Below are 26,686 nucleotides of genomic sequence, written 5' to 3'. Positions count from 1 at the left end.
AGCAACGCTACTGTTGTCTGTCTAACAGCAACGCTACTGTATACCAGTACTACTGTTGTCTAACAGCAACACTACTGTTGTCTGTCTAACAGCAACACTACTGTATACCAGTACTGCTGTTGTCTATCTAACAGCAACACTACTGTATACCAGTATGACCTCAGCTTCACTGACTGTAGGAGGAAGTTGCCCCAAGATGCTGATGGTTTTAGAGAGGTTAAGATGATCCTAGATCTGTGTCTATGGGTCTGAGAGATTGATGCATACTACTTTAGGATTTACCATAACACTAAAGTCAATGGGAGATACTGTAGTATTCTCTATGGAAATATTTCGGTTTGGAGGAGAACATAAAAGTAATTTTGACGTGTTTAAAATATCCCAACCAAGATTGAGGACAATGTAAATTCGAATTATGTTATTCAGTTACAATTCAGAATGTTCAATAAATATGATAAAATAAAATCCAGTCTCCTTTTGTAGTTTATGCCAACAACAGAATGAGAAAATTACATTTATTAAAAATTTAATTCCATAAAACCATCTAACCAATTTTGCCTGAGCCCAGAGACAGTTTCTAAGGTTTGAACATGAGCCTTTTGCCTCAATCTGGCACATCCACATATGTTAATTACTGTCCATATTCCTTGACATATAAACACAGAATATTAACAGAAAATGTAATAAATGTGTGCTGCTGAGGACTTTATGATGCGTGGTGGTTATTGTAGTCTGTTGAAGGTGAGGATCATGGTTATTGTAGTCACTGTCAGGGAGAGGAGAGGTGGATGATGGTTATTGTAGTCAGTGACAGGGAGAGAAGTGTGTTGAGGGGTAGTGTGTGTCCGGTGTTGCAGAAGTGTGTGTCGCAGCAGTGCCTTGTCATCATGTAGATGGTTGTGTTGGAGAAGAGCTCCACATTGGTCACCAGCTCACACTCCTTCGCCTTGACACAACCCAGCAACTTAACATCCAGCACATCACCTACAGAAACACACACACACACACACACTGTCAACACACTAATATGCTCTGCTTCACATTTCTCTGCCAAAAATCCACAAAACCCAGCAGCGTAATGTCACACACACAGCCCCCACTCACACACACAGCACCCGCCGGCCATGTCTATCCATGTGACCCACCTGCCTTCCCTCGGCCAGTGTAGCACTTCTCTCCGATATTGCAGTTGGTTTTGGTGGTGTAGCAGGCATCCCAGAAGCCCAGGTCACAGCGGAAACACTGCAGAGGCCCCTCCTCCCGTTGCTCCTCCTGATCATCCTCATCTGGGACCACAGGGTAATATCATATACAGTACACTCTCACACAGGGACATAATCGCTACAAGTCATGAGTGTTTTATTGATAGAATTGATAATTTAACGTCGAAGGCTGCTCCTAACGGAGACAACATTACATTCATAAAAAAAGATTGAAGGTTTATTTCTATTGTGATCCTCTTTGGCAAATAATGTGAAAGGTGGGCAAGATCGCATTGTACACACTACACTCAATGCAGTTTTAAAAACATCAACAATTACAAATATTTACAACATAATCAACAGTACAGAGGTACCCAAGGCTCCCGAGTGGCACAGCGGTCTAAGGCACTGCATCTCAGTGCTCAAGGCGTCACTACAGACCCTGGTTTGATTCCAGGCTGTATCACAACCAGCTGTGATTGGGATTCCCATAGGGTGGTGCACAATTAGCCCAGCGTCGTCCGGGTTATGGTTTATGCAGGATAGGCTGTCATTGTAAATAAATAAAAAATGTAAATAAACCCAGGTCACTTCTTGAAAAGAAAAATAGCCCTAATCAATCAACCATTATTTTTGTGTGATGCTTTAAAGCTCTGATGACAAAGATTTAATTTACAGTGGTAATTTGTTCCACAGTACTGCAAGAGTAGAATAGAGGTATACGTTATTCCCAATGAAGCTCTTGAATCTACAGGGTTGAACATGGGTACCGAATGGGAGCTTGAGAACAATATTGATGATCTTATTCTCAGTGGTGTAACATAATTAAGTAAAAATACTTGAAAGTACTACTTAAGTAGTTTTTGCGGGTATCTGTACTTTACTATTTATGACAACTTTTACTTCACTACATTCCTAAAGAAAATTATGTACTTTTTACTCCATACATTTTCCCTGAAACCCAAAAGTAGGACAGGAAAATGGTCTAATTCACAAACTTATCAAGAGAACATCCCTGGTCATCCCTACTGCCTCTGATCTGGTAGACTCACTAAACACATGTTTCATTTGTAAATGATGTCTGAGTGTTGGAGTGTGCCCCTGGCTATCCGTAAATTAAAAATATAAGAAAAGGGTTTCGTCTTTGCTTAATATAAGGAATTATAAATTATTTATACTTTGACTTTTGATACTTAAGTATATTTTAGCAATTACATGTACTTTTGATACTTAAGTATATTGAAAACCAAATACTTTTAGACTTTTAATCAAATAGTATATTACTGGGTGACTTTCACTTTTAATTGAGTCATTTTATATTAAGGTATCTTAACTTTTACTCAAGTATGACAATTGGGTACTTTTTCCACCACTGCTTATTCTGAGTTTCTGAAGCTTATTCTTGAGGCACACACATAATCAATTATCTAATCAAAATGACACTGCACAAAGGGCCCTGCCAGTGTCTGTAGTATTTTCCTATCATGACAACATTATTTCCTAGCCAGAAACTTTACTTTTTGGTTAACCTTTGAGAGATTTTAAGGCCATACTCTCACCTGATGGGTCACTATCTTACTCACATCCAAGGTAGCTCACTGCATCTTTGGCGGTAACCACTGTGTCTATTGTAGACTACAGAAGACTGTGTCTATAGTAGACTACAGAAGAATGTGCATAGTGCACCAAGATGTTACAGTAAGAGGGGAAACTAAAGTAGTTTAGTCAGGTAATTTTCTTAGGTAGCTGTATCTTGTGTTCATCTGCCAGCAGTATACCACAATGCATCCCTCTACTGAAAAGCATTAATGGTGGATGAGGTAAGTTTGTAAAGCACTTTGAGCACCTACAGTAGGTGGAAATTAGGTTTAGGTGGTAAGTCTAACCCTATGTACAAATTAGGGTTAGACTTACTGCTTATAGCTAGTCCAGCTATACTGTTGCTCCATTACCACCTGGCATGGCCATCCACCTCTGGTGGGAGCAGCTCCTAGTGCTAATCCAAACCCTGAGTTTCAGTGATGTTCCTAATCTCTGGTCATCAGCCCCTCTCATCCTGTTAGCTTGTTAGCCCCTGCCAGCTCAGGTGAACACTAATTGGCTAGAGGGTTGGGGTTGCACAAACTCACCAACTAGAACTAGGAAGTATTTCATCCAGTGTTTGCTATATCACTGGGTTGGAACAAAGACCTGCATGCACACACCAGGACTACACTGGACCTAATGATTACTATATGGATTACAATAGCTTCCTAAAACTAATTCCAGTAATCATCCTAAACCAGAGGAGGCTGGTGGGAGGAGCTATTGGAGGACGGGCTCATTGTGATGTCTGGAATGGAATCAATGGATTGGTATCAAACATATGAAAACCATGTTTGACTCTGTTCCATTCATTCCATTCCTCCTATAGCTCATCCCACCAGCCTCCTCTGTCCCAAACATAGAGTCACCCAACTCAACCTCAACTTAACTCTCTTCCAGTAATTATCTTCTCTTCCCGTAATCATCCCAAACATAGAGTCATCCAACCTAACCTTTTTTCAGTAAAAAAAGCACAACTACCTTCAGGAGAGCGACTGCAGGACTGGTGGAGGTGTTTAAAGACATGAAAAGCCCATCCTCTTCAATCAGAACAATCCCAGTATTTGTATAAAACTGATACTGACATTTGTATGACATCATAATATAATTATTTTCGTAGTGAATATGTTCATGGAGGCTCTGTGTAGCTACAATGTCATGTTTATGTTCTTCTTTACGTGTTATGTATGCTTTATGAACACATTTAAATATAAGATATATATATATATGTGCTGTAGCAGTTGAGTTTTTTATTTGATGTATTGTGTTCAAGGCAAGTCAGTTAAGAACAAAATCTTATTTACAATGACCTGGGTCTGTAGTTGATGTTAAACAACATCAGGAAAGATATATAATATAATTATATGATTAGAACATTTAAACTTTATGTCCCCCACATTCTGTGTGAAAAACTTCTCATCCCATACCTAAAGTATAGCCTACCTAAATACTATGACCCAGATCAGAGAAAGACCAATTCATCTCGATTTACCTGCAGAAGCTGTTAACAACGCCAGGGCAAAAACACAGAGCATCAATCCCCTCATTTCAGAAATAAATCCTTCAAACTATCCAGAGAAGGGCCAGTTGAGACCACAGAATGAGGAGTGTCCCTGAGGAAGTCAATGAGCTCCATTTTGACAGTAGCAGACACCCCTGTAGCTAGAATTGGATTAAGACGCATTATACCGGTCTATTCTCACAGACCAATCACTGTTGTTGTCAGAGGCAACACTGCGCAGTGGGCCAGCCATCCGGAGCAGAGAGGTAAAGACCGAGGCTCTCTATAAGCTGTCTAAATATACACTGCTCAAAAAAATAAAGGGAACACTAAAATAACACATCCTAGATCTGAATGAAGGAAATATTATTATTAAATACTTTTTTCTTTACATAGTTGAATGTGCTGACAACAAAATCACACAAAAATTATCAATGGAAATCAAATTTATCAACCCATGGAGGTCTGGATTTGGAGTCACACTCAAAATTAAAGTGGAAAACCACACTACAGGCTGATCCAACTTTGATGTAATGTCCTTAAAACAAGTCAAAATGAGGCTCAGTAGTGTGTGTGTGTGGCCTCCACGTGCCTGTATGACCTCCCTACAATGCCTGGGCATGCTCCTCATGAGGTGGCAGATGGTCTCCTGAGGGATCTCCTCCCAGACCTGGACTAAAGCATCCGCCAACTCCTGGACAGTCTGTGGTGCAACGTGGCGTTGGTGGATGGAGCGAGACATGATGTCCCAGATGTGCTCAATTGGATTCAGGTCTGGGGAACGGGCGGGCCAGTCCATAGCATCAATGCCTTCCTCTTGTAGGAACTGCTGACACACTGCAGCCACATGAGGTCTAGCATTGTCTTGCATTAGGAGGAACCCAGGGCCAACCGCACCAGCATATGGTCTCACAATGGGTCTGAGGATCTCATCTCGGTACCTAATGGCAGTCAGGCTACCTCTGGCGAGCACATGGAGGGCTGTGCGTCCCCCCAAAGTAATGCCACCCCACACCATGACTGACCCACCGCCAAACCGGTCATGCTGGAGGATGTTGCAGGCAGCCGAACATTCTCCACGGCGTCTCCAGACTGTCACGTGCTCAGTGTGAACCTGCTTTCATCTGTGAAGAGTACAGGGCACCAGTGGCGAATTTGCCAATCTTGGTGTTCTCTGCAAATGCCAAACGTTCTGCACGGTGTTGGGCTGTGGAAAAAGTACCCAATTGTCATACTTGAGTAAAAGTAAAGATACCTTAATACAAAATGACGTGAGTAAAAGTCACCCAGTAAAATATTACTTGAGTATCAAAAGTAAATGTAATTGCTCAATTATACTTAAATATCAAAAGTAAAAGTATAAGCAAACCAGATGGCAAAATGTTCTTGTTTTTTTTAATAGTCAGGTCACACTGCTAAATAGTAAAGTATAGATACCCCCCAAAAACGACTTCATTAGTACTTTAAAGTATTTTTACTTAAGTACTTAACTGTGTTATTGTAAAGCTAAGACATTTAGTTAACCAATCAGCTAAGACTAAGATCTGTCTGTAACTAGTCTGGGCTACTTTGACTAGTCACTATTCACTAGCTCATGAAAATGTCTGCACTTCCCCCATATTAAACTAACACCGTAGCATCATCAGAGAGAATGTTTTTTGAGAGACAGCTGTTGATACTTATTTGATTTAACCCTTATTTTGACAGGGAGTCATGCTGAGACCAAGGTTTATTTTACAGATGAGCCGTGTAATTACAAAAATACACTGCGAAAAGCAAAAAATATGAAAGTTACAAAGGAAAGAACAGGTGGGGAGGATTAGGTTATCTCGCAGGGCCGCTGGAAAAAGCCTGTTACACTTCATTATTTCATGAACATGTTTAAACACCTCAAAGGGAATAATGAGATGTCCTAAATCAACAATGAGGGTTAGATGACTAATGGACATCTGTACTTGACTGAATGATGTACCACATGAAAGGGGGCGCTATTAAAATCCTACTTTATGTGAAGGTGTTGTTGCTGTGGGTCCCAGGTGTCCCATGTGTTGTTGCTGTGGGTCCCAGGTGTTGTTGCTGTGGGTCCCAGGTGTTGTTGCTGTGGGTCCCAGATGTTGTTGCTGTGGGTCACAGATGTTGTTGCTTTTTGTCACAGATGTTGTTGCTGTGGGTCCCAGGTGTTGTTGCTGTGGGTCCCAGGTGTTGTTGCTGTGGGTCCCAGATGTCCCAGGTGTTGTTGCTGTGGGTCCAAGGTGTCCCAGGTGTTGTTGCTGTGAGTCCCAGGTGTCCCAGATGTTGTTGCTGTGGGTCCCAGGTGTCCCAGGTGTTATTGCGGTGCCAAGTTGAAACACTAACTTGAGATCCTGACTATCTACTGATCAATGGGATATTTGCACAAAGTTGTGATTTGCATGTTAGGATTCAGCCCTCTGTCTCTGGTCCTGTAACCCCAGTAGGGTCTCCCTCCTCGGTAAAACACACGTGTCTGACTCAGCGAGGAGTTAAGCAGCTTAGAGACAGTGCTCCCAGTCCCACCGGGGGGGGGGGGGGGGGGGGGCTACAGTACTGATCCTGCATAAACTCTAATAAAATGTATGACTGACATTAGAGGGAGACTAAAACAACTGTCCTATTTGTGGGATTGTGGGGTAACAGAGACAGACTGAGACAGTTAAACAAACCTAGGCAACAGCAAGAGCAGAAATACAATGCACAGGTTATCTCCGTGTGGGACAGAGAGGGTGTGTGCGTGTTATGAGAGGCCATAGGTGGAGCATTGTGAGAGTAAGTGTTAGGGTCAGGCAGGGATTACATGTGAATTTAATCTGATGTTCAGGATTACAGTCCAGCAATCAAACACTGACTGACCACATAATTCAGCTGCTGCATTAAACTCACAAAAACACACACTTCCTAGTTTTAGCATAGTCAGAAATGAGAAACCAAGTACTGGTCTATCCCTGGTAGTGTCACTGGTGGTGAACAGGGGTTAATGGGTTCAAAAGCAGTACGAGGTGTGAGAGGTTTAGCATGTGTGAAAGCATGCATGCGGTTGTGTGTGTGTGTGTGTGTTGTGCCTGTGTTGTGTAGATGTGTCTGGCCGTGAAGGGCAAGGCAGTCTTGGCGTTCCTCACTAATCTCAATGGCATTATCCCAGCATGTGTCTGAACAACAGAGGAAATACTCTGCAGTCCTGAAATACCAATAAAAAACCCTTGGTTGGTTCCACAGTGTAATTGAAGGCTGGAGGAGAACACTCAGGACAATTAAATTCACCCCTCCCTCTCTCCCCTTCATCTCTCCCTCCTCCTCCCCCCTTTTACTGCATCTGTGTCTGTGGGCTCTATTCAATTATACCCAGTCTAACATCCTAATGGTTTTGTGTACCTTAAAGACCAAAGGTTTGCTGCATACACACTGCAAAGATATACTTCATATATGCACTGCAAACAGACTGGGCACATTTGCTAGAGTTGTCAGCTAAAGTGAATTCAACGTGAAGTCACAAAACAAATTCACAATGACATTGAATTTGGGTTAAAAGTTGGGAAAATGACGCAATTGCCTTACGTTGATGACTTTTTGCAAATGTTTTGTTGAAATGAAGTGGAACAACGTGGATTCTACCAGTTATTGGCCAGTGGGTAGTAACATCTAACTCAAGTAAAGAGTAATGTAGACAGCCAACAGCCAACTATGAGAGGCATTAACTTTGTTTTCATTGCTATGATTTCCGTCCATCTCTTGAGCCAAGTTTGGGTGTGTGTAAACAGAAACCCTATAGGAGAACAGCCATGACAAACAGAGTCACTAATATTAGATAAAAACTTTGAGTTACAGTTAAAACGACATCATGAATCAAAGTTCTCCAAAGCAGCCTGTTCCATAGTGGAATGTCTGGCCGTATTTAGTGTGTGTACGTGCATCATTCAGGATGGCACCACAGTCACTGTCTGCAGTGGAATCCTCCCCTAAGCCCAAATACAGTCAAACACCCCTGAGAGAGACTTTACTACACAACAACTAGCTGACGTCACCTAGCCCTGTCTCCCCCTGGCCCTGCCCGTCCTAGAGGGGTAGAGAGAGATGCCCAACACACTCCACTGCATCTACAGCCTATAGAAACCACAGAGAGAGATGGAGAAATATGTGGTGCATTTATTTAGAAAAGCGTGTACAGATGTGAGTACAGTAGTATCTCAGAGTTGGAGAATAGAGTGGATAGGGGAGCCTGTCTGAACGTTATAGTTGATCTCACTGGAGTTACAGGAGTCAGAGTACACAGAGGAGGGGGCTGGGGAGGGACAGGAGGAGGGGGGGTCCTGGTGGTGCAGGACTCTGGTCAGCAGGGTTGACCCCCCTTTACCCCCCACCTCTCTGACTCTCTCTTCACGCCCCTGTCCCTCCCCTGGTAGCAGTGAGCTCAGCGCCCCCACAGAGAGAACGTTCAACTCTGACCCCTCCTGTCTAGGCACTCTGGGAGGCAGGGGGGGCGGGCACTCCTCAGGGAGAGGGGAGGGTCTGTCCGAGGGCTCTCTCTGGTTCCCCTGTTCCACATCCTCATAATCACGGTTCTCCCGGCGCCATTCCCTTGTTTTCTTGTGTTTGTGTTTCCCCTGCTCCTCAGGGTTCTCAAGGTTCTCACGCTCTCGGTTCTCGCGGTCCCGGTTCTCATACAGCAGGGTTCCAGCACAGATGAAGATGAACAGGCCGATGCCCATCACGACAGGGCCAAGCAGTTTCATTCGCGCGGTGGAGCTAGCGTACCCGGCCACGGCCACAAACATTCCCACCATCACCACGACAACGCCCGCTAGTAGCCACGCCCCAGGAGGGGAGCGGAGGTGGAGTCTGACTTCGAGCTCATCCTTCTGTGGGCAGGGCCATGTGGTTTGTGGGCAGGTTGTTTTAGGTGAGTGGGAGGAGTCTTGGGTGCAGACGGCGTTGACCGCTCCAGTGGACCCCTCTGCTGTCATCCTCTACCACAGACTGGATAGACAGAGGACAAGTACAGGAGAGAGAGAGAGAGAGAGGATGAGGACAGGAGAGAGAGAGAGAGGATGAGGACAGGAGAGAAAGCGAGGACAAAGACAGGATAGACAGAGAGAGGATGAGGACAGGAAAAAGAGGGAGGATGAGGACAGGAGAAAGAGGGAGGATGAGGACAGGAGAAAGAGAGAGGACGAGGACAGGAGAGAGAGGACGCGGACAGGAGAGAGAGGACGCGGACAGGAGAGAGAGGACGCGGACAGGAGAGAGAGGGAGGGAGGGGAGGACGAGCACAGGAGAAAGAGGGAGAGAGGATGAGGACAGGAGAAAGAGGGAGAGAGGACGAGGACAGGAGGGAGAGAGGGAGGGTGAGGACAGGAGAAAGAGGGAGGATGAGGACAGGAGAGAGGATGAGGACAGAAGAAAGTGGACAAGGACAGGAGAAAGAGGGAGGACAGGAGAGAGAGAAAGAGGACGAGAACAGGAAAGAGGACAGGAGAGAGAGAGAGAGAGAGGACAAAAGAGAGTGGGGTCGAGGACAGGAGAGAGAGAGGACGAGGACAGGAGAGAGAAAGGGGACAGGAGAGAGAGAGAAGATGAGGACAGGAGAGAGAGGGGACGAGGACAGGAGAGAGAAGATGAGGACAGGAGAGAGAGGGAGGGCGAGGACAGGAGAGAGAGAGAAGATGAGGACAGGAGAGAGGGTGAGGACAGGAGAGAGGTAAGGGGGAAGAGAAAGGGGTTAAATCAGAGGAAGACAAAAAAGACAAGGGGAAAAGGGTGGGGTGGAGTGAGAGGGATTGTTGAGAGTTGACTTTGTAAACAACAGGAAATAACAGAGGTGATAAGAACCCCAGGAGTTAATGAGATGCAGTATGTGAGTCTCTCGCGCCTCCTTCTAAACTCCTCGCTAGATTACCCTGTACACAAGCCCGTTCACTGTAGCCGTCACATTTCAACTCGAACTAAATATTCAACAATAGCCTATGTAAACAATAAAATAAAGCACTGTCAAGACTGACATATAAATGGCGTCCAATTCTGAACTAAATTGATAATATATGGTCCCAGTGGTAACTCTCAATTGACCAAGTCCCAGATGTAGCTTCTATTAGATTTCACATAAAGTAATTTTGTCTGATTTGGGGCTTTCCTTGAACATAACATTCAATCATTCCGTCACTTAAACAAGGAACATGAATGCAAAAAACGAGACCTTTAGTAAGATTACAACAAGTTCAGAAATTGTAGATTTTACATAATATTATATAAATTATGACATTAACACCAGTCAAAAACGTTAATCGAAGGGTTGAACTTGTGCAACATTGTAGCAGACCCTTGACAACTTTTCTCGAGAGCGGAGTTGCGTTGCCCGATTCTGGATGCAATGTAACGGCAATCTTTTAATTTATGGTTATCTGACGCTAAAGCCTTTTTGACATTGGGGATGTCTGAATGTTTTAAAAAGTAAGTCAACACTATTGACCAAATACAAACTAAAATGAACAAGTAACACTTGCTTTTCATGTGCTGCGCTCTGATTTTTGAGAACGTTCCGATAATGGTTACTTGCCTCGATTTGGCTGTTGTTCGGTTGTGGACATTTCCGCGTCGCTCCTGCCATATCTGGAACTATTTTCTCAACATGATGCCCGTTATTTATTTTGTCCCTACATTAATATGGTCAGCGTTGACTCTTCAGCTCCCTCTTTAAAATGTTTTCCCGGAGTTTCACCCCTCAACCAGGCTCACCCCTCAACCAGGCTGCTTAACATCTGTCCAGCCTTGGTTTAAAGCGGCGAGTAGGCTACTACGGCGCATGCGAGATCTTGGTCCTCATAAATTCCCGATGAGTAAATATGCCTAAATGTTTCAGTTGCCTTTTGACTTGACTCTATACTATGCGCACACTTTTCTTTTTGGAATAGTTCGATGTTTCAGAAGCAGTAAGCCAGAGCATTACGCTCTGTGAGTGTTTTTTTGGTTTTAATATCCCAACTAGGGTCATTTTGCTGGACCCCACAAGGAAAAAAATGATACTTTAGGTTTAGGGTTTACAGTTAGAATTAGGGATTAGGTCTAGGGGGTTAAGGTTAGGGAAAATAGATTTTTGAATGGGAATCAATTGTTTGGTACCCACAAGGATAGTTAAACCAGACTGTGTGTGTGTGTTAGCAAGATAAGCTGTGTCTGGTTGTGAGGGGTCGTGGGATTCGTTGGCTGGTTTGGGCCAGTCCCACAGTGATCCTAGTAGTTATTATTAGTTAGTATAGCAGCATAATGGGGGGATGAAGGGAGGAGAAGAGAGATTGATAAATAGATTGGTGTGGGTCGGGATGGAGAAAGGCTTATGACATAACCAGGTGTATCCGTAGACAGGACAGGTGTGGTGTCAGTTCCTGTGAATCTGAGACATGATACAGACATCACTGACACAAGGTAATGATGACCACAGATCAGTGTGGTTAACAGATCAGAAGAGTGGATAACCAAGCCCTCAGGCAGTATGCACATTAGAAGAATATACAACCCCAGAGACTGCATTTCATTTATTCCATTCCACTCCACTCACACATTCCAGCAAACACAAGCCAACATGCACCTACACCACTCACACCATCTCACAAGTCAACAGCACTTATCAATGCCCCTTAAATTAAAATACAGAAATCCCGGTTTTGAATATAAACTATATTGTTGATAAACACATTTAAGCTCATTGCAACACACTTCCAAGGTATCGCACGGAGATTGACAAAAAAAATTGTTTACAAAATTTCACTAAAGCTTTAAAAGATGAATTCCTCAGTTCAATGAAAAAAAATACATTTTTAATTTCTTGGAAAAGATTGGTATTGATTTGCATAAGCTTCCAAATAACCACTTCCTATAGGGATGCAGGGTGTCACAACCCCAGAGCTATAATACACTATTTACACTGTGTACACAAAGATCAATGAAACAGGAAACAATATTCATTCAGAACAAATTGATGAATTTTGTCTTTCTTTCTTTACGTTCCAATTTCATTAGTGTTTTACCATTGGCTCTAAAGCAGGTACATAGAAAAACATCTCTCTTCAGTTGAATTAGTCCTGAAGTCCAGCTTTCCTTAAAGTTCCAATGCTATAACATTCACCCTTTTAAATAAACATCTGACTGACTGACTGGCACACACACACACACACACACACACACACACACACACACACTTCAATCCTCTCCCTCCACCCAAGCCTTGAGTGTGCCAACCTCTTCCTGCCCTGGACACGTAGAGGAATGTATCCATCTGACAGAGAGGTAAACTACATGGTGAGTTTCTTTCACAACAATAAATAAGAAATCAACAAGTATTCAAGTAAAAACATGTATGGACTAATCTGGTTCCATGTGCTCAGGGCTGAGCACCATTTCCTCAACCATTATTACTTAAAAAATTATAATATTAAAGGTGGACGCAGCGATATGACGTAGATGCTGAAAGTAAACAGCATTGTGGATCAATTCCCACAACAACTACGAGCGTTAAAGCGTGAGGCTTAACTTCTCCGCTGTTTTGATTCCCGGTAGCCAGGCCAGGGAACAGTGTGAAGCGAACCCATCCACATCTGAGGGGAGGACGGCTCATAGTAATGTCTGGAATGGAGTGAATGCAATGCTATCAAACACATGGAAACCAATACCATTCCATTGATTCCGTTCCAGCCGTTACTATGAGCCCGTTTTCCCCAATTAAAGGGCCACCAGCCTCCTGTTCCGCAGACACTGTGTGTGAGGTCCTGCATCTCACTCATCTCAATATCTGTGGAGCTGCTCGTGGCAACGTCATTTCACTGAGTCTACCTTAAAATTGAATTCAATATCAATACTTTAAAGATGCCTGAACTTTAAAGGTGCCCACTGCTCATTTCTTACTCACTCAGAAAAACATTTAGGTTCATGGGGCAATCTGCAGTTGCTACATACATTTTTGATTCTGGAAGAATATCTTATAAATGCCTCATGAGCTTAGTTCAACTGTCGTACCCTATCAGAACCCCAAAACACCAAATATAAGCTTGTTCATCTTCAATGTTAGTAAACAAAGTAAATGTAAACAAACACTGTATAGCCTCAAAACATAATTTTGATGGTCAGTCCTTGTATACATAGTTCTGCCTATGAATTTGAGAGCGGTAACATTTCTCCAGCCCCATCCATCCCTCAGCTTTTGGCCAAAACAGTGGTGAGGTTACGGCGTTGTTATTGTTTCAACTCATAATTGCCCCTTTAAATTATAATTGTTGCTATGTTATGGTATAAAACACTTTCTTGGGTTGACTGTGATGTCTGTCTGACAGGTAAGATCTCAATTGCATACTCCTCGCGTCCTCACTTCTCTGGCTTTCTCATCCAATGGGTTTTAAGAAGGAGACGAGGAGAGGACGCGAGGAGTATGCAATTAAGATCTTCCAACAGACACCACAGGTACATCCTCTCTACTCCTCTACACTGACACCAAGTACATCCTCTCTACACTGACACCAGGTACATCCTCTCTACTCCTCTACACTGACACCAGGTACATCCTCTCTACTCCTCTATACTGACACCAGGTACATCCTCTCTACTCCTCTATACTGACACCAGGTACATCCTCTCTGTATCCTCTCTACTCCTCTACACTGACACCAAGTACATCCTCTCTACACTGACACCAGGTACATCCTCTCTACTCCTCTACACTGACACCAGGTACATCCTCTCTACACTGACACCAGGTACATCCTCTCTACTCCTCTACACTGACACCAGGTACATCCTCTCTACTCCTCTATACTGACACCAGGTACATCCTCTCTACTCCTCTACACTGACACCAGGTGCATCCTCTCTACTCCTCTATACTGACACCAGGTACATCCTCTCTACTCCTCTACACTGACACCAGGTACATTCTCTCTACTCCTCTACACTGATGTGGAAGAACAGGATAGCTGAAAGCAGATTCCTGGTGGCCATCCATTACGTTGCTCTGACCTATCCTACGGCCTCAGATCAGTGCAGATGAAGACCAAAGAGGATAAGGTGAGGAGGCAAAGAAAGGAGATTAAACTTCTCTAGACTATTCAGCGGTCGGGTGTGGGAGGAAATGAAGCGTCAGGGGGCGTCTCACTCCTCATCAGCGTTCTTCAGCATGAGTATGGCGTTGTATATCTTGAGGGCAGGGCCTAGTTTGATTGACAGGATCTTGACTATGTCTGCTTGGGTGAGAAGCAGGAAGGCCTCTCCATCCATTTGCTGGAGCGATACACAGAGACACAAAATAAGCTTCAACACAGAACGTGTGTGTGAGTGTTTGAATGTCAATGGCAGAATTGAATTTGACTTGGTTGAATTGTCATAGGATACACCAACCAGGAGCAGCAGATGAGAGGAGTGTGTGTGACTATTGTGATTCACAAAGTTGGGTTTTTAAATGGTAGCTCTTACCTCTGTCCTGAAGGTGGCAGCATGCTCTTTGCAGCCTGGGAGCCCTTTGACAAAACTGGCCACCTGACCCACAGGGAAACAAACATTAAGACACACACACACACGATTAAAATGCAATAGGATACATAAAGCTATTGTATTGGGTGTATGTGTAATGTATGTGTTTTGCACAATATGTGAGTTTGTACAGTATACGTAGAGCGCCTGTACATGTTTGTATTGCCTATGTGTTTATGTGTGCATGTCTGACCTCGTCGGCGGTCCAGGTTGCAACTCTCTTAGCTGTGAGGCCCAGGACCTCAGGGAGCAGCTGGCAGTGTTTGTCCCAGCACAGAGCCACCCTGTGAGGGGGAGAGGAGGAGCCACCCGGGGAGAACACTGACTCATGGAGCGCCTGCTGGAGAGACAGGGAGTCTGGGGGAGAGGGAGGAGAAATTAGCTGTAAATATCTTCAATAGACATGCACAGACAATATATAATCCACACAGCGTTACACTCATTCTCTATTTCTGAGAGCAGAACCTCTACCTTTCCCATCTCCACTCTCCTGCTTGACGACGTGCAGCTTCAGATACTTTGGGACTGGAGCAGACCTGTTGAAAGACAACATACAGCGCCTTCAGAAAGTATTCACACCCCACAAATCTTTCCACATTTTGTTGTGTTACAGGCTGAATTTAAAATGAATTAATTAGAGCTGTGTTTTGTCACTGGCCGACACACAATACCCCATAATGTCAAAGTGGAATTATGTTTTTATTTTATTTTGAATTACTAATTAAAAATGAAAAGCTGAAATGTCTCGAGTCAATAAGTTCAGGAGTAAAAATGTGCTTAACAAATCACATAATAAGTTGTATGGACTCACTGAGTGCAATAATAGTGTTTAACATCTCTGTACCCCACAAATACAATTATCTGTAAGGTCCCTCAGTCGAGTAGTGAATTTCAAACACAGATTCAACCACAAATCCAGGGAGGTTTTCCAATGCCTCGCAAAGAAGGTCACCTATGGGTAGATGGGTAAAAATAAATAAAAAAAATAGACATTGAATATCCCTTTGAGCATGGTGAAGTTATTAATTACACTTTGGATGGTGCATCAATACACCCAGTCACTACAAAGATACAGCCGTTCTTTCTAACTCAGTTGCCGGAGAGGAAGGAAACTGCTCAAGGATTTCACCATGAGGCCAATGGTGACTTTAAAACAGTTACAGAGTTTAATGGCTGTGGTAGAAGGATGGATCAACAACACTGTAGTTATTCCACAATACTAACCATACTGAGAGTAAAGGAAGGAAGCCTTTACAGAATATAAAATATTCCAAAACATGCATTCTGTTTGCAACAAGGCACTAAAGTAGTACTGCAAAAAATGTGACAAAGCAATTAACTTTATGTCTTGAATACAACATGTTATGTTTGTGGGCAAATCCAATACAACATATTAGGGAGTACCACTCTCCATATTTCAAGCAGCATGTTAAGGGTATGCTTTTATTCATTAAGGAAAATTAAAAATTAAACCTAATGGAGATAAGCACAGGCAAAATCCTAGAGGAAAACCTGGTTCAGTCTGCTTTCCACCAGACACTGGGAGATGAATTCACCTTTCAGCAGGACAATAACCTAAAACAACAAAGCCAAATCTACACTGAAGTTGCTTACCAAGAATACAGGGAAATTTCCTGAGGCCGAGTTCCAGATTTTACTTAAATCTACTTGAAAATCTATGGCAAGACCTGAAAATGGTTGTCTAGCGATGATCAACAACCAATTTGACAGAGCTTGAAGAATTTTGCAAAGAATAATGGGCAAGTGTGGAAGGTATGGAAAGCTCTTAGAGACTTACCCAGAAAGACTCACAGCTGTAATCGCTGCCAAAGGTGCTTCTACAAAGTATTGACTCGGGTGTGAATACTTATGTAAATGAGACATTTCTGTATTAATTGCCAAAAAATGTGCTAACATTTCTAGAATCGTGTTTTCACTTTGTCATTAGATGTGCAAATGGGTGAGAAAAAAAATCAATTTAATCCATTTTGAATTCAGGCTGTAACACAAAATGTGGAATAAGTCAAGGGGTGTGAATACTTTGTGAAGGCATTGTACTCTCTTAGTAAACCAACAACAAACACTCTGCTCCATCATGCATTCTAGAGTTTGGTAGGATAGAGTGGAGTGTGTGTGCTACCTCTTGGCCTTGGCTCCGTCGTTGATGGGCTCAGTGGAGCCCCCTGGTGGCTCACTCTGACTGCTGCACCTGGATTGTTCGCCCTCGTCAACCGTCGGCCTCCTAGTTATACTACCATAGAAACAACTGTTACCATGGAAACAAGTCCACAACTCCAGACTTTATTTGCAGTCAGATAACAAACAAAGTCATGGAAGCTCTTCCAAACCCCTTCTGTTACATGTTCCACACATACCTGGTCTGAGGGGAGTCGTCTGCAGGCTCGGGCTGCTCCGGTGTGGTGGGGCTGTTTGTCTGGGTGTGTGGAGGAGGGTCTGGGCGTCGCCCACGGTGATGAGGCCCACTCAGGGTCATAGGTCGTTCTCCACTCAGACGGTCTGGTACCTGGCCCTCCCTGTTCAGGTTCATCTCCGAGTACGGACAGCTCACCCCCCTACACACACAAGTTCAGAACAGGAACACACATCACCTTACTCACAGATTACAGCACACAGATCACAAGTCATTGTATGACGTGTTTTGATTCAAACTTTTTTGACAGTTAGTGTGTGTGTTTGTTACTGACGTGTAGTGGGTTCCGTAGCGGGGTCCTCGGATGTGACCTACCCCATTGCATCCTGGGGTAGGACAGCCCTGCCCTGGGAGGACCAGCATATCAGTGGAGCCTGAAACACACCGCAGAGTTAATACTACACACAGAGACACACATACACACATAAACAGATTGGGAAATATTAGTAGGTTTTAGCAAAGTTATAACCATGTCAATTTTTTGGAAGTGTGTGCGTGTGTGTCTCACCATTGGAGGGGTGTTGTAGGGGATGACTAGTCTTCTGACACCAGCCCACAGGGTGCAGGTCTGGGCAGTCAGCATCCACCCAGTAGTCGTACTCCTCACTCCAGCCATCAAAATGGATCTGAGAAAGACGGAGAGTTACACACACACTACTCCACAATAATCATATGCACTCTCACACACAGCATACCCTCAGTCGGTGGTCCTCCACCTCTGCGATGGTTGCTACGCGGATGAGCATGGGATTCCTCTTATCGACAGCTTCCAGCTTCATTCCAGCCTGGAACCCATGGCACGGACGCTACAGGACACATTCAAGAGTTAACATCAGCTGATACAGATGGATTAATATACATGTTTTGTAATGGGTGTAGCTGACATACAGTGCCTTGCGAAAGTATTCGGCCCCCTTGAACTTTGCGACCTTTTGCCACATTTCAGGCTTCAAACATAAAGATATAAAACTGTATTTTTTTGTGAAGAATCAACAACAAGTGGGACACAATCATGAAGTGGAACGACATTTATTGGATATTTCAAACTTTTTTAACAAATCAAAAACTGAAAAATTGGGCGTGCAAAATTATTCAGCCCCCTTAAGTTAATACTTTGTAGCGCCACCTTTTGCTGCGATTACAGCTGTAAGTCGCTTGGGGTATGTCTCTATCAGTTTTGCACATCGAGAGACTGAATTTTTTCCCCATTCCTCCTTGCAAAACAGCTCGAGCTCAGTGTGGTTGGATGGAGAGCATTTGTGAACAGCAGTTTTCAGTTCTTTCCACAGATTCTCGATTGGATTCAGGTCTGGACTTTGACTTGGCCATTCTAACACCTGGATATGTTTATTTTTGAACCATTCCATTGTAGATTTTGCTTTATGTTTTGGATCATTGTCTTGTTGGAAGACAAATTTTCGTCCCAGTCTCAGGTCTTTTGCAGACTCCATCAGGTTTTCTTCCAGAATGGTCCTGTATTTGGCTCCATCCATCTTCCCATCAATTTTAACCATCTTCCCTGTCCCTGCTGAAGAAAAGCAGGCGCAAACCATGATGCTGCCACCACCATGTTGGACAGTGGGGGTGGTGTGTTCAGGGTGATGAGCTGTGTTGCTTTTACGCCAAACTTAACGTTTTGCATTGTTGCCAAAAAGTTCAATTTTGGTTTCATCTGACCAGAGCACCTTCTTCCACATGTTTGGTGTGTCTCCCAGGTGGCTTGTGGCAAACTTTAAACAACACTTTTTATGGATATCTTTAAGAAATGGCTTTCTTCTTGCCACTCTTCCATAAAGGCCAGATTTGTGCAATATACGACTGATTGTTGTCCTATGGACAGAGTCTCCCACCTCAGCTGTAGATCTCTGCAGTTCATCCAGAGTGATCATGGGCCTCTTGGCTGCATCTCTGATCAGTCTTTTCCTTGTATGAGCTGAAAGTTTAGAGGGACGGCCAGGTCTTGGTAGATTTGCAGTGGTCTGATACTCCTTCCATTTCAATATTATTGCTTGCACAGTGCTCCTTGGGATGTTTAAAGCTTGGGAAATCTTTTTGTATCCAAATCCGGCTTTAAACTTCTTCACAACAGTATCTCGGACCTGCCTGGTGTGTTCCTTGTTCTTCATGATGCTCTCTGCGCTTTTGACGGACCTCTGAGACTATCACAGTGCAGGTGCATTTATACGGAGACTTGATTACACACAGGTGGATTGTATTTATCATCATTAGTCATTTAGGTCAACATTGGATCATTCAGAGATCCTCACTGAACTTCTGGAGAGAGTTTGCTGCACTGAAAGTAAAGGGGCTGAATAACTTTGCACGCCCAATTTTTCAGTTTTTGATTTGTTAAAAAAAGTTTGAAATATCCAATAAATGTCGTTCCACTTCATGATTGTGTCCCACTTGTTGATTCTTCACAAAAAAATACAGTTTTATATCTTTATGTTTGAAGCCTGAAATGTGGCAAAAGGTCGCAAAGTTCAAGGGGGCCGAATACTTTCGCAAGGCACTGTAAATAAAGACTGTCAGTGGACCCAGAACAGAGCCCTGGGGAACTCCATGTGAAATTCCCCCAGGCCTCCCAATCAACACCAACAATGTAATTTGCTTGTGTCATATGTTTTGAGTGTCAACTCTATGTGTGTGTGAGAATGTGAGTGTCTTACCAGTTTGAAGGCACGTGCAGGGGCTGCCTGTGTGCCAGTCTCCTCCATGTATTTATCCCAGGAAAAACTCCTCGGGTGCTTATACTCTGAGAGGAGAAACCACAACACACACCCTTATACAATGTTTCATGGTGTATCCAAATAAAGCGTTGAAATATGTTTGTGTGTGTCTCACCAGCAGGGGTGGTGAGGGTCAGCTCAGCCTCCTCACAGTAGCCTACAGGGTGGATGTAGGGACTGCTGGCATCACACCAGTAGTCATAGGTGTCGTCCCAGTTGTCAAAGTGTATGAGGAGTCTGTTGTCAACAGCAGCCGCGATGGACGCTACGCAGATCAGATATGGGTTCTTCTTATCCACCGCCTCTAGCTTCATACCCGCACGGAACCCTGACGGAGTCACCGACTACACACACATGCACCCACACAGTTCATATACAAACTTACTTGAATGGACCGAAGGTCACCAACTAATTCACAACACAAACACACTATTAATGGATCCACACAGGCTGTCAGGTAGGCTCACCGTGTTGAGGCTCTTGAAGAGGTGTTTGGGAGCCAGCTGACCTCGGCAGTTCTTTACATACATGTTCCAGTTGAACTCCCCATCCTTACAACCTACACACAAAATGTTGAAGGTTAAAGTTGTCTATCTACACACACAACATTGTACAGTCGGTAGAATATGCATGTGTGTCGGGTGTGTGTGTATGTGTCTGGTGTGTTTGTATCCGTGTCTGGGGTGTGTGTGTATGTGTGTGAGGTGTGTGTGTCGTGTGTGTGTGTGTGTATGCGTGTCGGGTGTGTTTGTATCTGTGTCTGGGGTGTGTGTGTGTGTGTATGTGTACCTTTAGGCAGTAGCAGCTTGTGTCCCATCTTCTCACACCAGCCCGCCGGCTTCACATCCCAGGTGTCAGCATTTACCCAGAAGTCATAGCACTCTGGATACCCGTCGAAATGAAGCCTTACCCTATAACCCTGGATCTGAGACAGACAGAGAGAGAAAGAGACAGAGAGGAAGGAACGCAAAGAAATGAGGGAAAGCGAAGGGTTAGTTGTTAGAAAGCAGATATTCCTCCTATATCTTATTGGTCTGACCTGTTAGACACGTACCTCAGCAACACTGAGCACACAGAACAGAGAGGGGTGACAGGGGTCCAGTCCTTCTAACTTCATCCCCACTTTGAAGGCATTCCTGCTCTGAGGGAACGACTGGTGCTGCGAGGCACACACACATAACACTCTTTCACATGTCTGTACAGCTGTGTGTGTCAGAGAGAGTATGATAAAGTGTGCGTGCCTTACCTCCTTGAACAGTTTAAGGGGGGCAGCTATAGCCTTCTCCTCCTCCATGTAGGAGGGCCAGCTCCAGGGTCGCTTCTTATTGGGTGGGGCTGTCACTGGGGGTGGGACAACAAAACAGTTACATCAGCCAATCAGTGACATGAAAACCAGCAGGATTGTAGCACTGACCCCTGGTCTACCTAATTGGACAAACTTTCCAACCCTTGTCATTCCCAACAAATCCATCCCTCCATCTATCCATCCTCTCATCTAAACATCCTCTCATCTATCCATCCTCTCCCTCCCCTCAGTGTAATAATAGGACATACCTAGCTTGGCCAGCTTAGCAGCTCTCCTCCCTTTGACAGCCTTGGACTTGTCCTGTAGAGAGAGACAGTCACTCATCGGCAGGTGAGCTGCCACACACACAACATCACAATGCTTTTCAGGACCAGCGTTGGCCACATCTTCTATCATCACCTCTTCCTCCTCCTGGTTGTCTTCCTCTTCATCACCAGAGTCCATGTAGATCTTCCTCTTCTTCCTCACTCGTTTCCCCAGTCCCCCCCCCCCCCTCTCTCTCCCTCCGCTCTCCGGGTGATGACCTAAACACACACGGAACAGAGGTCATTCTAGGAACTATGCTCATGTGATGACTGTTTTGGGTCTTAACTGTTACTACTATCAATATGCTTTCTAAAATACAGTACAGTAAGAACAGCTAACATGTTTACCTGCCACTGGAGGGCTGGACACAAATGGAGCTGCAGTATTTGCCCTGGAGGAAACTCTCCAGTGGACCGGAGCCCCCACACGACCTACAGCTAGCCATCGCAGCCCTGGGGCCCGCCTCCGCCCTGGGGCCCGCCTCCGCCTCGGGGCCCACCTCCACCCTGGGGCCTGCCTCCGCCTCGGGGCCTACCTCCGCCCTGGGGCCCGCCTCCACCCTGGGCTCCTCCGCCATGGGACCCTCCACAGTGGGACCCTCCTCTAGAGACAGAAGCACGGGGCCTTGAGCTGGGGGAAAGAGCAGAATAATATTGAAGCTTTGTAATTCTATGCCCCCATCTGCAGAGCACCCAGTATGTAGTATGCTAATATACACAGTGCTGACATATATCAGAGCTATGAGTCTAAATACTACACACCTGTATTATAAACAGGCAAAACTATGTTATAACTCCTTCATAACCATATGTTTACTTTACCCTTAGGTGCAAGTGGCTGGACTTCCTTGGCTGCAGAAGAGGCTGCACTGCTCTCTGATTGGGCCTCTGGTGGAGGGGTGGGGCTTTTCGACTGGGCGGGGTTCTGGGGGGTTGACCCTGCCTCTTTGACCTCTGGCTCTGTCACGATCTCCAAAGTTCCAAACTCTGTCATACGGAACTGAGAGATACCAGTCAGTCTACCTGTCTGTAGTATCCACACACACACACACACACACACACACACACACACAGTACCTTGATGTCGCTGCCAGGCAGTGTGGCGATACCGTCCTGCCAGTCCAGAGCGCCCATCATGTCAAACTCTGCCCCCTGGGAGGGGCCATCGCTGGGCGGGGTGTCAGTCATCTCTCCCTGCTCTCCTCCTCCTGCACTGACATCAATCAATCCATCAGTCAAAATCAAATCAAAATGGTATTTGTCACATGCGCCGAATACAACAGGTAGACCTTACAGTGAAATGCTTACTTAGAAGCCCTTAACAACAATACAGTTTAAAAAACAAATATACCAACAACAAAAAATAAGAATAAGAAATAAAAGTAACAAACAATTAAAGAGCAGCAGTAAAATAACAACAGCGAGGCTATATACAGGGGTTAGTCGAGGTAATATGTACATGTAGGTAGAGATAAAGTGATTATGCATAGATGATAACAGAGCGTAAAAGAGGGGGGGCAATGTAAATAGTCTGGGTAGCCATTTGATCAGATGTTGAGGAGTCTTATGGCTTGGGTGTAGAAGCTGCTGACAAGCCTCTTGGAGCTAGACTTGGCGCTCCGTTACCGTTTGCCATGCGGTAGCAGAGAGAACATTCTATGACTAGGGTGGGTGGAGTCTTTGACAATTTTTAGGGCCTTCACCTGACATCGCCTGGTATAGAGGTCCTGGATGGCAGGAAGCTTGGCCCCAGTGATGTACTGGGCTATATGCACTATCCTCTGTAGTGCCTTGCGGTCGGTGGGAGAGGAGTTGCCATACCAAACAGTGCTGCTGTAGAACCGTTTGAGGATCTGAGGACCCATGCCAAATCTTTTCAGTCTCCTGAGGGGGAATAGGTTTTGTCGTACCCACTTCACGACTGTCTTGGTGTGCTTGGACCATGTTATTTTGTTGGTGATGTGGACACCAAGGAACTTGAAGCTCTCGACCTGCTCCACTACAGCCCCATTGATGAGAGTGGGGGCGTGCTCGGTCCTCCTTTTCCTGAAGTCCACAATCATCTCCTTAGTCTTGATCGCGTTGAGGGAGAGGTTGTTGTCCAGTCAGCCAGTCTATGGGCGTGTTCGAGCGGGTACATTTTGTCTAGTCGGCGGTCACCGCCTTTCAAAGTGGGTTGCAACATGGGGATAAAAATGGTTTGACTTGTGCCTACATGTCGACTGCTTGAACTTGACAAAAAGAGTGTGATCAAAGGTTGTGCAGTTTTTGATGAAGTCGCTGCTGTTGCCTCTCACCAACTGCACCATGCATTATTTGTCAACCAATCATTAGGATGTTTTTGGTGGACCCATGTGAACGTGACCAAAGACGTGACTGAAACAGGAACCAACTTTTTTGCGATTCTAAAGCTATAGGGGCTACAAATTACAGTGATTTGAGACCTCTCTCTAATTAATTAATTGTACACATGTTATGTTTTCAGTTTGTGAGTGTGTGATATAGAAAAGTAAAGAAAAAGAAAAACATTTACATACAATAGCAGGTATGTTGACACTGCCATGTTGATCTGAGCCTTTCTGTTGGAAAACCATTACTTGGGCTGGAAGATACCACTATCGCGATTCTCGTTAGGATCATGGCAAGGAAACAAATTTCTTTAGGAAAGAAGCCCTATAGGTGGAAATAAACTGTATTATGTTGTCATCCAGAATCACATTGATTTGTTTCCAAGCTATAGCCACAATATTTTACATACAGCAGGATTTTAAAGGGCCAAAGAGTTTTGTCTGCCTCGGGTTTGAATTTTTGCAGTGTAAAAAACATTGCGATACACAGCTAACCATTACAGTGTCCGACATTTGGTTGTCGCAGATGCACCTCACCTGACTTTACTCGTTAACACAAAGTTTTGTTAGCCTTACTACTTGAACACACCCAATCAATCAATAACCATACAGGTGTCACATCCAAATTACCTCGTACCCCTGCACATCGACTCGGTACTGATACCCCGTGTATATAGCCAAGTTATCCTTACTCATTGTGAATGTATTCCTTGTGTTCTTATTTTTTCTATTACTTTTACTTTCTATTACTATCAGTAAGCATTTCACTGTTAAGTCTACACCTGTTGTTTAGGATGCACGAGACAAATAACATTTGATTTTAATTAAGACAGCACGCCCACTTCAGCAGTGGATGGGGAAACACTGCCACATGCCTATTGACATCTGTCTGTCTCTCATGTTAAGACAAGATGTGTGGGAGTTTGTTCATGAAAGGATATGGGCTAGGATATGGGCTAGGATATGGGCTGGGATATGGGCTAGAATAGGTATGTCTGTATGTTCTCAAAGTAAAACTGAAATTGTATCCATTTGACAGATCTTTCTCAAATGTCTATCTATGTGTTGTTTTCATTATATATAAGATATCTATGTCTGTATCTTTGTAATATTTTTCCACCATGTACTTTAGGGACCACAAAGGGAATAAGTCACTGACTTTATTTAGCAATCCCTGTTAAGTTTTTCAAATGAATGTAGTGTGTGTGTATGTATATTTTTTAAATTAGCTAATAAAAACAATCAATAAATCAAATGACATTATCCAAAATGGGGTACTCAAAAAATATCCCTGGCACAAAAAGTACAGCTATCTGCAAGAAGTCAACCAGCGCGTGCAAGTCGGGTACTAAAGAACCGCATCCCATCGCCGCTAGAGGGCGACTGTTGTGGAATATATGCATGCACTTATATGAAGCAAAACAAGAAAATATTTAACTTTTTAAAGCTAAATATCAAAAAATAAATGCACAAGCACCCCTGCATGGATTGGCCTAGAACACAAGTATTGACAAACACCGTGAGACTCGTGTCAAATACAAGTTAAAAGAACAAGTTCAGCTTTTCCTTGTTTTAACAGTATCTTATTAAATCGGCTGTTTGCATTGACGCGGACAACAGCGATGGTAGAATAATCAATGATTTTAAAGAAAACAATGTGTTCTGCATAGAAATGTCAAATTTACGTGTGTTTTAATCAAACCAAGATCACGATATAACGTTTTCGCCTCGACGCTGCATCAACCCTATAGTTTGGTCAGAAATAATATTTTTTGACTGAAATATACGGATGGGAAGTAAACAATCAAGTGTGCTGTTCAACAGCTGTCAGTTTACGTTCCCAAGTTTAAACCTCGAATTTATTCGAGCATAAATAAAGTGTACGTGCGCCCATGATTAGCATTCGTCTTATACAAAATGGCGGAGCAAAGGAAGAGGCCACCAACACGTTAAAACTATGTAAATGACTCAAGTTATTTATTGAAACATATAATGCAGGGCCGTGTCTGTCAAATAAAACCAAATATATACCCTGCAATTTCATAGGTTAGTGTTTTCTCTCATCATGGACATTTTCTTTACTTTCCCCTTGTCTCGGAATGTCAGCCAGCTAGCTGCCAGCTAGCTTGCTAACTGCTTCTGGCTAGCAAAGCGTCACTACGGTTCAATTTAAACTGGTAGCTAGACGGCTAGGAACTGGGACTAGCATTTTGGCTTGGTGTAGCGAAGTAAGGACAACCAGTCATAAATAAGTTTCCATGTTTTGAACGTTAGAAAATGCTTAGGAACGGACTTCCACATTAGTTGGTATGAATAAGTAAATAACCGCCCCTACACTGCCTTATTTGTTCAAGGCTAAAATATAGAATTGCTTGCTTTTAATTTCTTCAATAGAAACTTGACTCTCCGATTTATCTTTACGGTTTTAAATCACAGTACAAATAATAAGAACCGGTGCAAATTATAAAACGAACGATGCTTTATCGATTACTATTGTTATTTGCAACATTTAATGTGTAACAGCGATTATATTGTTTGAAAATTATGGAACTCACCTCGTTTCTGTTTTAACTCTTATTTTGAGCTGGATAGTGGATGCAATGCGCATGCGTTCAATGAACGCTGCCTGACAACTTTGGATCTCGGTAAACTTGAGCACACAACTATCGATGATCAATAGGTACAGCAAGGCGGACGCTTAAAGTGGACATATCGTTTATTAAATATTGTATTCATGCCTTGGGACTAGTCTTTCTCCC

At 43.9% G+C, this 26,686-nt stretch overlaps 2 protein-coding genes and 1 pseudogene across 2 annotated transcripts; all 3 read right to left on the bottom strand.

Annotated features, from left to right (window-relative positions):
- Nucleotides 1-118: 118 nt before the first annotated feature.
- Nucleotides 119-4,421, bottom strand: LOC139405709 (protein Bouncer-like). The gene is made up of 3 exons (XM_071148133.1): nucleotides 4,279-4,421; nucleotides 1,146-1,286; nucleotides 119-984 (listed from the first exon to the last, which is right to left on the bottom strand). Exons 1-3 carry the CDS (start codon nucleotides 4,331-4,333, stop codon nucleotides 770-772), a joined length of 411 nt encoding a protein of 136 aa, XP_071004234.1. The 5' UTR covers nucleotides 4,334-4,421; the 3' UTR covers nucleotides 119-769.
- Nucleotides 4,422-8,348: 3,927 nt separating this feature from the next.
- On the bottom strand, nucleotides 8,349-9,263 carry LOC139405597 (uncharacterized). Its single transcript, XM_071148008.1, has one exon. It carries the CDS (start codon nucleotides 9,261-9,263, stop codon nucleotides 8,487-8,489), a length of 777 nt encoding a protein of 258 aa, XP_071004109.1. The 3' UTR covers nucleotides 8,349-8,486.
- A 2,550-nt stretch (nucleotides 9,264-11,813) lies between these two features.
- LOC139387826 (lethal(3)malignant brain tumor-like protein 4) lies at nucleotides 11,814-26,590 on the bottom strand (annotated as a pseudogene).
- Nucleotides 26,591-26,686: the final 96 nt, after the last annotated feature.

The sequence above is a fragment of the Oncorhynchus clarkii genome, chromosome 3 (assembly GCF_045791955.1).
Source record: "Oncorhynchus clarkii lewisi isolate Uvic-CL-2024 chromosome 3, UVic_Ocla_1.0, whole genome shotgun sequence".
NCBI classification, from domain to species: Eukaryota; Metazoa; Chordata; class Actinopteri; order Salmoniformes; family Salmonidae; genus Oncorhynchus; species Oncorhynchus clarkii.
This window is presented reverse-complemented; position numbering and strand designations above follow the sequence as displayed.

Excerpts from the sequence above, each read along its gene's own strand:
- LOC139405709 (XM_071148133.1), bottom strand. The coding sequence starts at position 4,333 with ATGAGGGGATTGATGCTCTGTGTTTTTGCCCTGGCGTTGTTAACAGCT. Across the intron at positions 1,287-4,278 it reads GTTGTTAACAGCTTCTGCAG|ATGAGGATGATCAGGAGGAG; the intron begins GTAAATCGAGAT and ends CTGTGGTCCCAG. Across the intron at positions 985-1,145 it reads CACTGGCCGAGGGAAGGCAG|GTGATGTGCTGGATGTTAAG; the intron begins GTGGGTCACATG and ends GTGTTTCTGTAG.
- LOC139405597 (XM_071148008.1), bottom strand. The coding sequence starts at position 9,263 with ATGACAGCAGAGGGGTCCACTGGAGCGGTCAACGCCGTCTGCACCCAA.